Genomic DNA, 14,810 nt, shown 5'->3' with positions numbered 1-14,810 from the left:
TAAATATTTTAAAATATTTTTTTTTACTTTTATAAAGAAGGAGTATATGTGAATCATTTTTGCAACTATAGAAATATACGTAAGCCATTATTATAACGATAAGAATATATGTTAGTTACTATTATAACAAAAGATATATCAAAGACTCCTTTCATTTTTTTAATTTACTTTAATTTAGATTTTAGTTTTTCTGTTTTTTCGGTTCAAAGTCATTCATGTCAAATGCATACTTTCTTTTATTAATCACTAGTAATTCACAAATTCAACTAACTAATTAAAATTCATTATGAGTGTATTTGGTATGAAGGAAAATATTTTTTAACTTTCTCATATTTGGTTGGGATAAAAGTTTTGGAAAATGTTTTTCAAATTAACAAATTTTCCTCAAAATTAAGGAAAATGACTTACCTTCAAACATTAAGGAAAACATTTTCCAATACTCTCTTCCAATTTCAAATTACATTTTTTTTTCGAAAAACATCAATTTTTTAAAAAACCTTTTTAATTTTAAAATTTTATTTTTTTTACCCGATCCCTGACCCCCACCCACACACCACCGGCCCTCCCCCCAGCCCCACCCCCTTCAAAAATTAAGGAAAATATTTTCCAAAACTCTCCTCCAATTTCAAATTACATTTTTTTTCGAAAAACATCAATTTTAAAAAAGATCTTTTCAATTTTAAAATTTTATTTTTTTACTCGATCCCTGACCCTCACACACCCACCACCGGCCACCCCCCCACCCCCTCCCCAAAAAATTAATTTTGCTTTTTAAAAATTTTCAATTTCAAATTTTTATTTTTACCCCCTACCAGCTCCCAACCCACCCCCACCCCCACCCCCACACCCCAAAAAAATTAATTTCATTCATAAATCAAACATACGAAAAATATTTTTTACTCACCAACCAAATACGAGAAAATAAGTCCAAAATTTACTTATTTTCCAGGAAAATATTTTCTAGAAAAACATTTTCCTTCATACCAAACACACCCTATATAGAAGCTTATTCAAATTTTGAAGGCAATGGGAAACTATTCAATCAATTCATCCAAATTCGTATACATTTTCAAAAAAATTGATACAAATCAAATACTATCTTTGTCCCTAATTACTTGTCCACTCTTTCTTTTATATTGTCCCTAATTACTTTTTCATATTGATAAATCAAGAAAGAACAATTTTTTCTTACCTATTATATCCATAATTAAATGACTAATTACTTTAAAAAATGTAGAACTTTTCATTCACTTCATAATTAATAGAGGTAAAATGGTAAACTCAATACGTCATTAATTATTTTCTTAGTAAGTGTGTTAATTGAAAAATGAACAAGTAAAGAAAACAAAAAAAGTAATATTTATGAAAAATTTGAAAATCAACATAAGTTCAATAATATTTATGAAAAATCCGAACCATGTTAACACTAAACTACATGTACATTATTAATGGCCGTCTAGGAGGTTGGCAATAGGTACTAAAAAACTTTAATTGCCTTGGCACCCTCCTCTATATTAGCCCCATTCAACTACTCTATCCATATCAATCAATTTTAACACCCCCAACCCCCACCCACTCACCCCCACCTTCTACCTATATATACACACATGCATTATTATACATATATTGTCAAATAAAAAAGTGATCTTTAACCTTCATGGTCTCATGGAACTATTTTCATGAGTTGGGTCATCTTTTTTTTGTTTCAAGATTGTACATTTTGCATACAATTCTTGTTTTTTTAAAAAAACTTAAATGTGTGTAAAAGCAACAGTTTCAGCTTAAAAATTGAATCTTTATACTGTTTGACACGTAAAGGTTTGTTCTTTTTTCAACTCTTTTCTTTATTGTTTGTCAAAAATTGTCTGTTGGGTAGATAAACCAAAATTAGGCGGACACTACAAAGCTGTCAGCAAAATCAAGATTTACAAAATTAGTAGGCTTTGTCAGCTTCTTTTATTGCTTCGGAAGTGGAGAAAATGAAGAAAAATTGTTTAAAGAATTGGTGGATTTGAGTTGAAAAAGTGAGGAAAGAGAAAAGTTAGTAGTTTTGATTTAGGTAAAAGATTCTACTTGTAAAAGGGTTCTCCTCTTTTTTTTCTGGTTTATCATAGCTTGGAAGGAAGTGGAAAATTGAGGAAGTTTTCAAGAATTTAGTTAATGTGGGAGATGAGCTAAGTCAAGAAAATTATTTAATGTTTGAAATGTGCTTTGCTTAATATATTACTACCAATAAGGGGTTTTTCTCTTATGCTTAAAAGGGTTGTTTTTCTTCAAGTTCTTGAAATAGTTTGTTAAAAAGTGTAGTTTGTTCATTGATTAAGACAAATTCTGCAGAGTTTATGATCATTGGGGGTTGAAAGATTCTTCTTTTATATAGTACATTTTGAGGTGTTTAGATTGTCTTTTGTGGGGTTCTTTCTCTTCAAATTTTTGAAATAATTTAGCTAAAGTGTAGCTTGTTCATTGGTTGAGACAAATTCTGCAGACTTTGTGATATTGGGTTTAAAAGATTCTCCTTTTATCTACTTTTTGAGGTGTTTAGATTGTCAAGATTTGTGGGGTTCTATAATTGGAGTTTTTTTTTTTTTGAACTTGAAAGAAAATGGTTGGTAGTATTGAAGTGAAAAGTGGTAATAGTGTATACTCAAATGGGAGTGTACACAACCACAATGGTCCAGAGGAGAAACTTGATGAGCTTAGGCATATTCTTGGTAAATCTGATGGTGATTTGTTGAGGATTGTTTGTGTTGGAGCTGGTGCTTGGGGCAGTGTTTTTGCAGCTTTGTTGCAAGATAGTTATGGTCAATTTCGCGATAAGGTTCAAATTAGGATATGGAGAAGGTCAGGGAGAGCTGTTGATAGAGCCACAGCCGAACATTTATTTGAAGTGATCAATTCAAGGGAGGATGTGTTGAGAAGGTTGATAAGGAGATGTGCATATCTGAAGTACGTCGAGGCTAGATTAGGCGATCGGACATTGTATGCTGATGAAATCTTGAAAGATGGTTTCTGCTTAAATATGATTGATACACCATTTTGTCCATTGAAAGTTGTGACCAACTTGCAAGAAGCTGTGTGGGATGCTGATCTTGTGATTAATGGATTGCCCTCGACTGAAACACGCGAAGTCTTTAAGGAGATCAGCAAGTATTGGAAGGAAAGATTAACTGTACCAATCATCATTTCACTGGCAAAGGGTATAGAGGCTGAACTAGATCCAGTTCCTCATATTATTACTCCTACGCAGATGATTAATCGGGCAAGTAAGGGTTTATCTTTATCTTTCTTTATATCTTGTTTCCTGCTGATCTTTACTTGACTTACAGTTCCTAATCAGTATGGCCTTTGAACGCGTGTTTTTCATATAATGGTTCCTAAATATGTTGAAATGAAACAGAATTTTATTCAGTATGAGCATGCGATCGTTAGTTGTAAAAGAACAAGTAAAATGTATCGAAGCTTTGTTTCATCCATCAATATGTTGGTTTTAAAAGAACAAGAAGAAAGTTTAGTCTTTCAGTTTCTTAACAATATGATCTGTTCATTGCAGCTGGAGTACCAGTTGAGAATATCCTTTATCTTGGTGGACCAAATATTGCATCGGAGATTTACAACAAAGAATATGCTAATGCTAGGATTTGTGGATCAGAAAAATGGAGAAAACCACTTGCAAAGTTCCTTAGGCAACCTCATTTCATTGTATGGGACAACAGCGACCTAGTAACTCACGAAGTCATGGGAGGTTTGAAGAACGTCTACGCCATTGGAGCTGGTAAATCTTGGTCTTTCTCAATGTTTGTTTGTCTGAGGAATTTATTTTTCAGGTTAAAATCGTTCCCGCCAATAAGCAACCATTTTTGTCTTTTTGACTCGTCGGTTTACTATTATGTTCCCAATACTCAAAAGTTGAAAAATGAGCAAGCCTAGGAGCTCTTCTGAGGCTAGTTTAGTCGGCCATTCCACTTTCAAGTTTCATTGTGTCGATTTATAACAAATTATCATCTTCATCTTAAGTTACTCTCAATGAAAAAGCATCATCGATGTTTATAGCATCTTGTGCCCCTGGTTTATGGAACGTATTTCCTCCATAAAGACTCGAGAATACACTCAAAGACATTTAGCAATTCTCTATGTAACATATAACAAGTTTCAACAATTTACAGTGTTATATGCATCATTAATAGGAGAATTGTCTTACCTTTATTGATATTATTGGTGAGGTGAAGAGAGAATCTTTTTTCCTGTTGTACCGTTAAATGTAAATGAGGATTTCGTAAGAGGGATCAGTAACTTACTATTGAAACTGGAATTCTCATTAGAGCCATATGCCCTGCATCTGAAGTCCCCAGCTAACGTTTATGTAATTCTCAATTTTTTTGTGAGGATCTTCTCATTGTTTTGTGCTTGCCTTCTCGTTGATTCCAGGGATGGTAGCTGCACTAACAAATGAGAGTGCTACCAGCAAATCAGTATATTTTGCACATTGTACATCGGAGATGATATTCATCACGTATTTATTGACTGAAGAACCAGAAAGGCTTGCAGGGCCTCTTCTAGCTGATACATATGTTACATTGTTGAAAGGTCGTAACTCATGGTATGGTCAAATGATAGCTAAGGGAGAACTGAGTCTCGATATGGGTGATAGCATTAGTGGCAAAGGAACAATCCAGGTACTCATTTACTATTACCAATTCTCTTATCATGTCTCTCTGCAGAGTACACGAAACTTTAGAAGCACTCCCTTTGCTTCAACTTGTTTGTCCTACTTCTCTTTTTAGTCCGTTTCAGAAAGAATGCTTTTTCTTTGGGTCCTACGGTCTAAAATCCATTAGAAGCATACTTTGTACAGTGGAAATGGATACTCGATGTTTGGATTTGACACTGTTGTTGATCCTGAATTTTTCCTAGCAATTTCCACTTTCATTTTATACTAATGCATCAAGTTACTGAGCTTGCTCTGTTGCTGTAAGAACTTCTAAGGTTCGGGCATCCTAAGCAGTCACGTTCTTTTTCACTTTTCCATAGGGAGTTTCTGCTGTCGAAGCATTCTATGAACTTCTAAGTCAGTCAAGTTTGAATGTGTTACATCCCGGAGATAATAAGCCGGTTGCCCCAGTTGAGCTGTGCCCTATCCTGAAGACTTTATACAAGATACTCATAAAAAGGTAAGTCCTTGCACAACACAACATATAGATGCTGCTTGTGATTTGTTGCTAAAGCGTAAACCCGTGTTATGAACTCAACAAATCAGCTGTTATAATTAAAATTTAAGAGTTTTACACAATTAGTGTAATTTAACATGTCATAGCAGGCTGTCTACCTTAGTTTCTAAGTTACTAATTCCATTTGTTATGAGCAAATTCTTTTACGCTGTCTGTGTATATAAGTTAAACTCTTACAATTTCGTGCATAAACAGTGAAGTACTACCATTCCCTAGTAAACATGAATACGAGAACAACGATTAAGTTTCCATTTTCAAGGGCTAATTTCTCCATTTTTTTTTGTACTTCTAGAGAACAAGGGACAATGGCTATTCTTCAGGCATTGAGGGATGAAAACTTGAACGATCCGCGCGATCGGATTGAGATTGCACAAAGTCATGCTTTTTACAGGCCTTCACTTCTTGGACAACCTTGATCAACAATTTATGCACAACATTTTTAGTATTTAAAGCAATGAATAAGTGTATAGAGTGGTTCAAATTGGATGGATTGTTTTGTGTGGTGAAGAAAACATACATTTCATACTCAAATTTGTATTGATGAACATCTTGATATTCATTTGAACTTAAAGCCTATTGTATGCTTTGTTCTTTCCATAAGCCATTTTAAACTTATTCAATACAAGTATGTTGTGGTTTTTTTCTCAAAGTTTAGTGCATCGAGCTGTCTTTGTAAATAAAATGTATCTTTTTTTTTTGAAGAAACTCATAAAATTTTTATCTTTTTCAACTTAAATGTATCTTCAAGCACAATAAAATTTTCAAATACCATTTTTTAAATGTCCACATCCCTGCTAAATATCTTGAACTAAAAAAAAACATAATAGCGAATATATTTATTTATTTATTTATTTTAAAAAAGCTAACTTTTGAGTTCTTTTAAGGGTCCGTTTGGCCATAAATTTTGCAAGTAAAACTTGGAGAAAAACTTGGCAAATTTTGTTTGTCCATACACTTTTTTATTATTTGGCAAATTTTTTTGGCAAATTTTCCAAATTTCCAAATACTAGAAAAAACTAGTATTTGGGCCTTTTCATTATTTGGAAAGTTTTAGAAATTCAATTTTTACCCTTAACTTTTTATTTTACAAAAGTTTTATATTTATTGACACTAACCAATTCAATTAGCTCCCTTCTACATGCATTCTTTTGATTTCATACATTCCTTTGTTACTGTTAGTCTTAATAAACTAGCTACTAAATAAAACATGAATTGCATTTATTTTATTTTGGTAGATAAATATTACGTTGTTGATGTTGGTCTACGGAGCACAAGAGGATTTTTAGCTTCATTCATTGGAATGCGCTATCATTTGCAGGACTACCGAGGAAGTGAAAGAGAGCCTAAGAATGGAAAAGAGCTATTTAACTATAGACATGCTTCTTTGCGCAATGTAATTGAAAGAACTTTTGGTGCGTGGAAAAGTAGATTCAGAATACTAAGACAAGGCATGAACAACTATGAATGTGACATGCAAGTGAAAATAGTAATTGCTTGCGTTGTATTGCATAATTTTTTACGTGAACACCAAAGTAGTGATGGAATATTCAATAAATATGAAAATGATGATATGGTTGTTGATGAAAGTGACGAACTACTGGCTCAGGGTAACAACATCGCTTCATCTTCTCGATCCTCTGATTCGAAAATGCAAGCTCATCGAGAAGAGATTGTTTACAAAATGTGGGAAGATTATATTAAAGAATAGGTTGAACTCTTTCAGATGAGAAAGTATAGGTTCTTTAGTGATTGCAATATTTATTTTCTTTTGTTTTCTTCTCTTTTTCCCCCGAATTTATATTAGTTGTATTTTCATTATCATGATTTGTACCAAGACCTTTTCACTATACGAATATTTACTGTAATGATTCTTGTTAATTTGTTGCGGAAGTCATAAATCTTGTTAAGTGAGATTTCTATTGTGCTATGTAATACAAATTTATGGTTAGTTTGATAGTTTTAAGAACTTATAAGTATAAATCATATTTCTTAAACAAATGAAATATGCTTCTCAAATTCTATGGCCAAACACATGGTAAAATTTCACCTAAATTTTCATCCAAATAATATTTGCCAAAAATATTTGAATATCTATGACCAAACGCTAGCTTAAAGATTCAGTTTCAAATTTGAGATAGTAATTTTGGTTAGTTTTTAAAGTGATTTTGTTCACTCATAAAATTTTATTTACTTTTCATACTAAGTACATGTTCAAAAACATCTTTAATTTGCAAATATATATTTTAAACTTAGTTGTAGATACTAAATGTTTTTCATCTGGCCATAAATTCAATTTCACTTTATTTGTCATAATTGTTCATTTTTTTCCCACTCTGTTTTGATATGCTTTTTGAACAGAGAATTACAATGAGTATGTCACTGATAATTTGGAATTTACAAAATTTGAATTGAAGATGAATTTGTCATTCGGTGTCTAGGCCTTAGGCCTTCAATATGTTTCTTGAGCTTAGAATCTATCATAAACAAGGTTTGCATGTATTTGATACTAGTTTCTGAGGACGTGCTTCGCACGTGTGTTTCATGTGAATTTTTATAGATACATTAGAACGATTAAAATCTCATGGAAATATGTATGTAAATTGCAATGAATAATAAAATGTAACAATTAAAAAACAAGAATAAAGACTTACGACAATAAAACATTCATAGAAAACTAAATTAAGAAGTCTAACAGAGAGAAAAAAACAACAAAAAGAAACAGAATATTTAAGTAAAAGATACAATATAGACATTATATTTATAAGATTGATGTATATACAGGTGAAAAAATAAGTACAAAATTAGTACATAACTCTCTGAGTTCTTATCGACTCCTTTCATATCCTATCAAAATTCAAGAGTCTTCATTATCTACTTTTACTATAAATAAAGATATTAGCCTAATAATCTTGGTAGGGGTTCCATGAGAGAAAGAAGTTGAATTTATATAAATAAAATAGAAGAAATATGAAAAGATATCTTAAAGTTTTAGTTTAAATATTTGGAGGTTATGAATATGAAAAGATGAGAGTTATGAATATTAAGTGTATAAAAGTTAAATAAGTAATTAGAAAATAATAATAAATAAATGAAGAATATGAAAAAGAATTAAAGTTAGCAAACCACGTAAAAAGAACAACTAAAGTTCTTATCATGTAATTAAACATTAATGAATTTGAATTTGTGAAGCTAGAGTCATTCTTTAATAATAATCAAGAGGACATTATCAATGTGCATCTCCATTTTGCAGATTTGCACCCTTTAAATTATTAAATTTCGTTATTTAACATAAAGGATAATACTTTATCCATATCAATCATATTATTCATGAGAGGGGTTAATGAAAAAGTAATTAGAAGAAGAAAAGTAAAGAAATTTAGGTAAAGATTTTTCTTTAAAAAATTATATTTATTATTTACATATAGATTATAGATGATAAATATTAATAGATTAGATACTTAATTAATTAATCTCTCTCTCTCTCTCTCTATATATATATATATTGTAACGACCTGTTTAGTCGTTTTGAGCAGCAAATTTTATTTCTGGAAAAACAGGCTGAGGCGACGAACCCAACGACGGACCGTCATGGGCACGACGGACCGTCGCAGGGTCTCGTTTCCAAACACTTAGAAAATCTGAAATTGGGTACTGAAAATCGACTCTCTGAACTTCGTAACGGAGTGGCAGGACGAACCGTCACAGGTGTGACGGACCGTCACAGGCCATTCACCCAAAAATCAAGTTTCTGAACTATGCGACGGACAGCAGGACGGACCGTCGCAGGCGCGACGGCCCGTCACAGCTTGCGTAATCCCAGTTGGAGTCGGATTTCTGGTTAAGTTTTAAAGGGGCGTTTTGGACTATTCCTGCTATAATTATATATTTCGTGGGTTTATATTAATAACTCAAATTCTTGGGGGTTAAAAGAGGTAACCTTAAGTTAATTAGTGGGGTATTATTTCCATCTTTTATTCTTAATTATATACTAATTAGGGTAAAAGAAAGAGGGTTTGAATAAGAAAACAGAAAGAACAAGAAGGGAAAGAGAGAAACGATCGAGAGAAGAGGAAAGCACCAAGTTTTGAGGATTAACTTGCTTGATTTCAATTCTTCGGTGGAGGTAGGTTATGATTTTCATGCTATTCGTATTAAACTCTTAATAGCGAATGATATGTGTTAGTAGTATTGTAAAACCTTCTATATGTTTAATTGTATGCTTGCATGAATGATGTGATTATGTAATTGTGAATAAATAAGTATGATGAAGCTATTGAATCCCAAATCTTGAAAAGAAACCCTAATTTACTTTGTTAGTGATGATGCCTTGGTATAAAAGAAGGCTTGATGAACGAAAGTGGTGAGATTAGGGGATCGGGTGCCACGTTCCGGTACCAGGATAGAATATGGATCGGGTGTCACGTTCCGACACCAGGATAGAATATGGATCGGGTGCCACGTTCCGGTACCAGGATAGAATATGGATCGGGTGTCACGTTCCGACACCAGGATAGAATGTGGATCGGGTGCTACGTTCCGGTACCAGGATAGTATATGAGGATCAGAGTGTCACGTTCCGACACCAGGATAAAATATGGATCGGGTGCCACGTTCCGGTACCAGGATAGAATGAGGATCGGAGTGTCACGTTCCGACACCAGGATAGTATATTGAGGAGCGGAGTGTCACGTACCAACACGAGGGGAATAAAGATAATGAATCTTGAAATATGTTAATATATCCAATCTAATGAACTAAATTCCCAAATGAATAAGATGAGAAGGTGTGAGTCCTCATTGATGTGCTTGGTGTTGTAACCAAGGGTTATGATAACTGTAAATGCTGCATGCTAAGGATATTAGTTGATTTTATGATATTGCTTAATACATACTGTTTTCTATTTTGAGTTGGCCGATGATATCTACTCAGTACCCGTGTTTTGTACTGACCCCTACTTTTAGGTTTTCTTCTTGTTTATTTGTGAAGTGTAGCAAACGTGCCATCGTCTTCAACTCAACAGTAATTCAAGCCAGTCTTACTACATCGGAAATTCAGGGTGAGCTAATGCTTCTAGCTTGGACTGGATCTTCTTCTTCAAGTCTTGATGCCTTGAACTTCCGGCATGGACTAGCTTCTTATGTATTTTTAGCTTTTAGAATACTCTTAGTTTAGTCATTTGATCGTAGATGCTCTTGTGATGATGACTTCCAGATTTTGGGAATAATAATGGTTATTGATTTTATTAATGAGTTTAAGTCTTCCGCATTACTTTATGTTGATATTACATTGAAATGTTAAGGTTTAGATTGGTTGGTTCGCTCACATAGAAGGGTAAGTGTGGGTGCCAGTCGCGGCCCGTTTTGGGTCGTGACAAACTTGGTATCAGAGCAATAGGTTCGTTGGTCTCATCACACAAGAACAGGTCTAGTAGAGTCTTAAGGAACGGTAGGGGGACGCCTTTACTTTTCCTTGAGAGGCTATAAGACTTTAGGAAAATTTCACTCTTTCATTCTTTCTTTCGTGCTACTACTTGAGTCCAATTGGTATCTAGGCGATACGAATTGGTATCTGACCATCTTCACTCTCTTTCGCAGATGGTTAGAACTAGAGCAACGACTACGCCAACACCAACACCGGCCAGACAAGAAACAACTGAGCTAGCCACTGGGCTGTGGCTCGAGGAAGAACAGCGGCAAGGGGCCGTGGTAGAGGTCGTGGGAGGACGTCCTCTAGGGGAAGAGGACGAGCGCCTAGCCCATCTGATACTAGGGCAGTGACTCCTCCACCGACTGAGGAAGTAATAAGAGAAGGGGAGGATGGGGAAACTGAACAAGTGCAGAATGAGGGATTGCCACCACAACCTACCCCAGAGATGATCAATCAGGTTCTGGCTTATCTTAGCGGGTTATCTGATCAGGGCCAGACACCCCCAGTGTTTTCTGCACCAGCACCTCAGGCTCCGGAGGTACAACATGCGGCTACTATGGCTCCCCGCATAGATGTTCCATTGGAAATAGGCACGTTTCCACGTCTGACTACTGGGCCTATAATGACAAATGATCAGCATGAACTTTTCAGTAAGTTCTTGAAATTGAAACCTCCAGTCTTCAAGGGTGCGGAATCTGAGGATGCTTACGATTTTCTGGTTGACTGTCATGAGCTACTACACAAGATGGGTATAGTAGAACGGTTTGGTGTTGAGTTCGTGAGTTATCAGTTTCAAGGGAATGCCAAAATGTGGTGGCGGTCACATATTGAGTGTCAACCAACAGAGGCACCACCTATGACTTGGGCCTCATTCTCTAGCTTGTTTATGGAGAAGTATATCCCCCGAACTTTGAGGGATAGGAAAAGGGATGAGTTCTTGAGCCTAGAGCAAGGTAGGATGTCGGTCAATGCATATGAGGCTAAGTTTCGTGCATTATCCCGGTATGCCACCCAACTGTGTTTCAGTTAACAAGAGCGAATTCGCCGGTTTGTGAAGGGGTTGAGGTCAGAATTGCGGATTTCGGCCTTACAGATAGCGGCAACGGCAAAATCCTTCCAAGAGGTGGTAGACTTTGTGATAGAAGTGGAAGGAGTGAATCCAGACGACTTCACCCCGACATCGACATCAAAAAGGTTTCGAAAGGGAGGTGATTTTAATGGTGCTTACACTAGAGGACAGGGTTCGGGAAGTTACTCAGTCCGACCAATTCAGTCTTCACTACAGACTGTAGTTGGGGGTCCACCTCCGACCGGTCAACACTTCTCTGAGAGACCTATGCATGAACCCAGAGAGTGCTATGGATGTGGGGAGATTGGACATATTAAGAGATATTGTCCAAAACAGAGTTACAGACCTCCAAATGTTAGAGGTAGAGGTGGTCATGGCAGAGACCGTTATTCTGGAGGACGTGGTGGTCGAGGTAATGGTGGTCACCAAAATGGTCGAGGTGATGGGAAAACTGGAGCCACTACATCACAACATGGTAGGGGCAATGGACAGACAAACGATAGGGCCCATTGTTACGCTTTCCCTGGGCGGTCTGAAGCGGAGGCATCTGATGCTGTCATCACAGGTAATCTTCTGGTTTGTGATTGCATGGCTTCTGTATTGTTTGATCCTGGATCCACATTTTCTTATGTATCTTCCTCACTCGCTAATGGTCTAACTTTACATTGTGAATTACTTGATATGCCTATTCGTGTTTCTACTCCGGTGGGTGAGTCTGTGGTAGTTGAAAAGGTGTATAGGTCTTGTTTGGTGAACTTTGTGGGGAGCAACACTTATGTAGATTTGGTTATCTTAGAAATGGATGATTTTGATGTAATTCTGGGTATGACTTGGCTTTCTCCGCAATTTGCGATCTTGGATTGTAATGCTAAAACGGTGACGTTAGCCAAGCCTGGGACAGATCCGTTAGTGTGGGAGGGTGACTACACTTCCAATCCAGTGCGTATCATCTCCTTTCTTCATGCTAAGAAAATGGTTAGTAAAGGGTGTTTAGCTTTCTTGGCACATCTCAAGGATGACACTACCAAGTGCCTTCGATTGAGTCGGTTTCAGTAGTCCGTGAGTTTCTGGATGTGTTCCCTGCAGATCTTCCTGGTATGCCACCAGATAGGGATATTGACTTCTGTATCGATCTCGAACCGGGCACACGCCCCATTTCTATACCCCCTTATAGAATGGCTCCCGCAGAGTTAAGAGAGTTAAAGGCACAACTTCAAGAGTTATTGAACAAAGGCTTTATTAGACCAAGTGCATCTCCTTGGGGTGCTCCGGTTTTTTTTGTGAAGAAGAAGGATGGGAGTTTTCGAATGTGTATAGACTACAGACAACTAAACAAGGTAACCATAAAGAACAAGTATCAGTTACAAAGTGCTTGTGTCTTCTCTAAGATTGGCTTGAGATCCGGTTATCATCAATTGAAAATACGGGCAACGGATGTGCCAAAGACTACTTTTCGAACGAGGTACGGGCATTACGAATTTGTAGTGATGTCTTTTGGTCTTACGAATGCCCCTGCTGCGTTCATGAGCTTAATGAACGGGATTTTTAAGCCATATTTGGACCTCTTCGTGATCGTATTTATTGATGATATATTGGTATACTCAAAGAGCAAGAAGGAACATGAAGAGCATTTGAGAATGGTGTTGGAAATGTTGAGGGAGAAAAAGCTTTATGCCAAGTTCTCTAAGTGTGAGTTTTGGCTAGATGCAGTGTCCTTCTTGGGGCACGTGGTTTCTAAGGATGGAGTGATGGTGGATCCTTCTAAGATTGAGACAGTGAAGAATTGGGTAAGACCTACTAATGTGTCAGAAATAAGGAGCTTTGTTGGGTTAGCTAGCTACTACCGTCGATTTGTCAAGGGATTCTCTTCTATTGCTTCCCAATTGACGAACTTGACTAAGCAGAATGTTCCATTTGTATGGTCGGACGAATGTGAGGAAAGCTTTCAAAAGCTCAAGACTTTGTTGACTACCGCACCTATCCTTACCTTGCCAGTAGAGGGTAAGAACTTCATTGTTTATTGTGATGCATCCTATTCTGGTTTGGGTGCAGTACTAATGCAAGAGAAGAGTGTGATTGCTTATGCTTCAAGGCAATTAAAGGTGCATGAACATAACTATCCAACTCATGATTTGGAATTGGTTGCGGTAGTGTTTGCATTAAAACAATGGAGACACTATTTATATGGAGTTAAGTGTGAGGTCTACACGGATCACCGTAGCCTTCAGTATGTCTTTACTCAGAAGGATTTGAACTTGAGACAGAGGAGATGGATGGAACTACTGAAGGGCTACGGCATCACTATTTTGTATCATCCGGGGAAGGCGAATGTTGTAGCAGATGCTTTAAGTAGAAAGGAGGGAAGCATGGGAAGTCTAGCTCACTTGCAAGCTTCTAGACGCCCATTGGCTAGAGAGGTTCAGACTCTAGCTAATGACTTGGTGAGATTAGAAGTAAATGAGAAGGGAGGATTGTTGGCTAGTGTGGAGTCAAGATCTTCTTTTCTTGACAAAATTAAGGGAAAACAGTTTGATGATGAGAAACTAAGGCGAATCCAAGATAAAGTATTGCGAGGGGAGGCTAAGGAAGCACAAATCGATGAGAAAGGTGTTTTGAGAATCAAGGGAAGGGTATGTGTACCCCGCGTCGATGATTTGATCAACACTATTCTGACAGAGGCTCATAGTTCAAGGTATTCTATACATCCGGGTGCAACCAAGATGTATCGTGACCTAAAACAACACTTTTGGTGGAGCAGAATGAAGCCTGATATTGTTGACTTTATTGCCAAGTGTCCAAACTGTCAACAAGTAAAGTATGAACACCAAAGGCCCGGAGGAACACTTCAGAGAATGCCCATTCCGAAATGGAAGTGGGAAAGAATTGTAATGGACTTTGTGGTTGGTCTTCCAAGGACAATGGGTAAGTATGACTCCATTTTGGTGATTGTTGATAGGTTAACTAAATCTGCTCATTTCATTCCGGTAAAGGTGACTTACAATGCAGAGAAGTTAGCCAAGATCTATATCTCAGAAATCGTTCGATTGCATGGGATTCCACTATCCATCATATCAGATAGAGGTACG

At 36.3% G+C, this 14,810-nt stretch overlaps 2 protein-coding genes across 2 annotated transcripts; both read left to right on the top strand.

The window, feature by feature from the left end:
- The first annotated feature begins 1,546 nt into the window (after positions 1-1,546).
- Positions 1,547-5,877, top strand: LOC101260923 (probable glycerol-3-phosphate dehydrogenase [NAD(+)] 1, cytosolic). Its single transcript, XM_004236538.5, has 5 exons — positions 1,547-3,266; positions 3,554-3,775; positions 4,429-4,676; positions 5,032-5,171; positions 5,521-5,877. Exons 1-5 carry the CDS (start codon positions 2,606-2,608, stop codon positions 5,642-5,644), a joined length of 1,395 nt encoding a protein of 464 aa, XP_004236586.1. The 5' UTR covers positions 1,547-2,605; the 3' UTR covers positions 5,645-5,877.
- Positions 5,878-6,528: 651 nt separating this feature from the next.
- Positions 6,529-6,936, top strand: LOC138347864 (uncharacterized). The gene has a single exon (XM_069296444.1). The coding sequence runs from the start codon at positions 6,529-6,531 to the stop codon at positions 6,934-6,936; it is 408 nt and encodes a 135-aa protein (XP_069152545.1).
- The last annotated feature ends 7,874 nt before the right edge of the window (positions 6,937-14,810 follow it).

Source organism: Solanum lycopersicum, chromosome 4, assembly GCF_036512215.1.
Source record: "Solanum lycopersicum chromosome 4, SLM_r2.1".
NCBI lineage: Eukaryota > Viridiplantae > Streptophyta > Magnoliopsida > Solanales > Solanaceae > Solanum > Solanum lycopersicum.
This window is presented reverse-complemented; position numbering and strand designations above follow the sequence as displayed.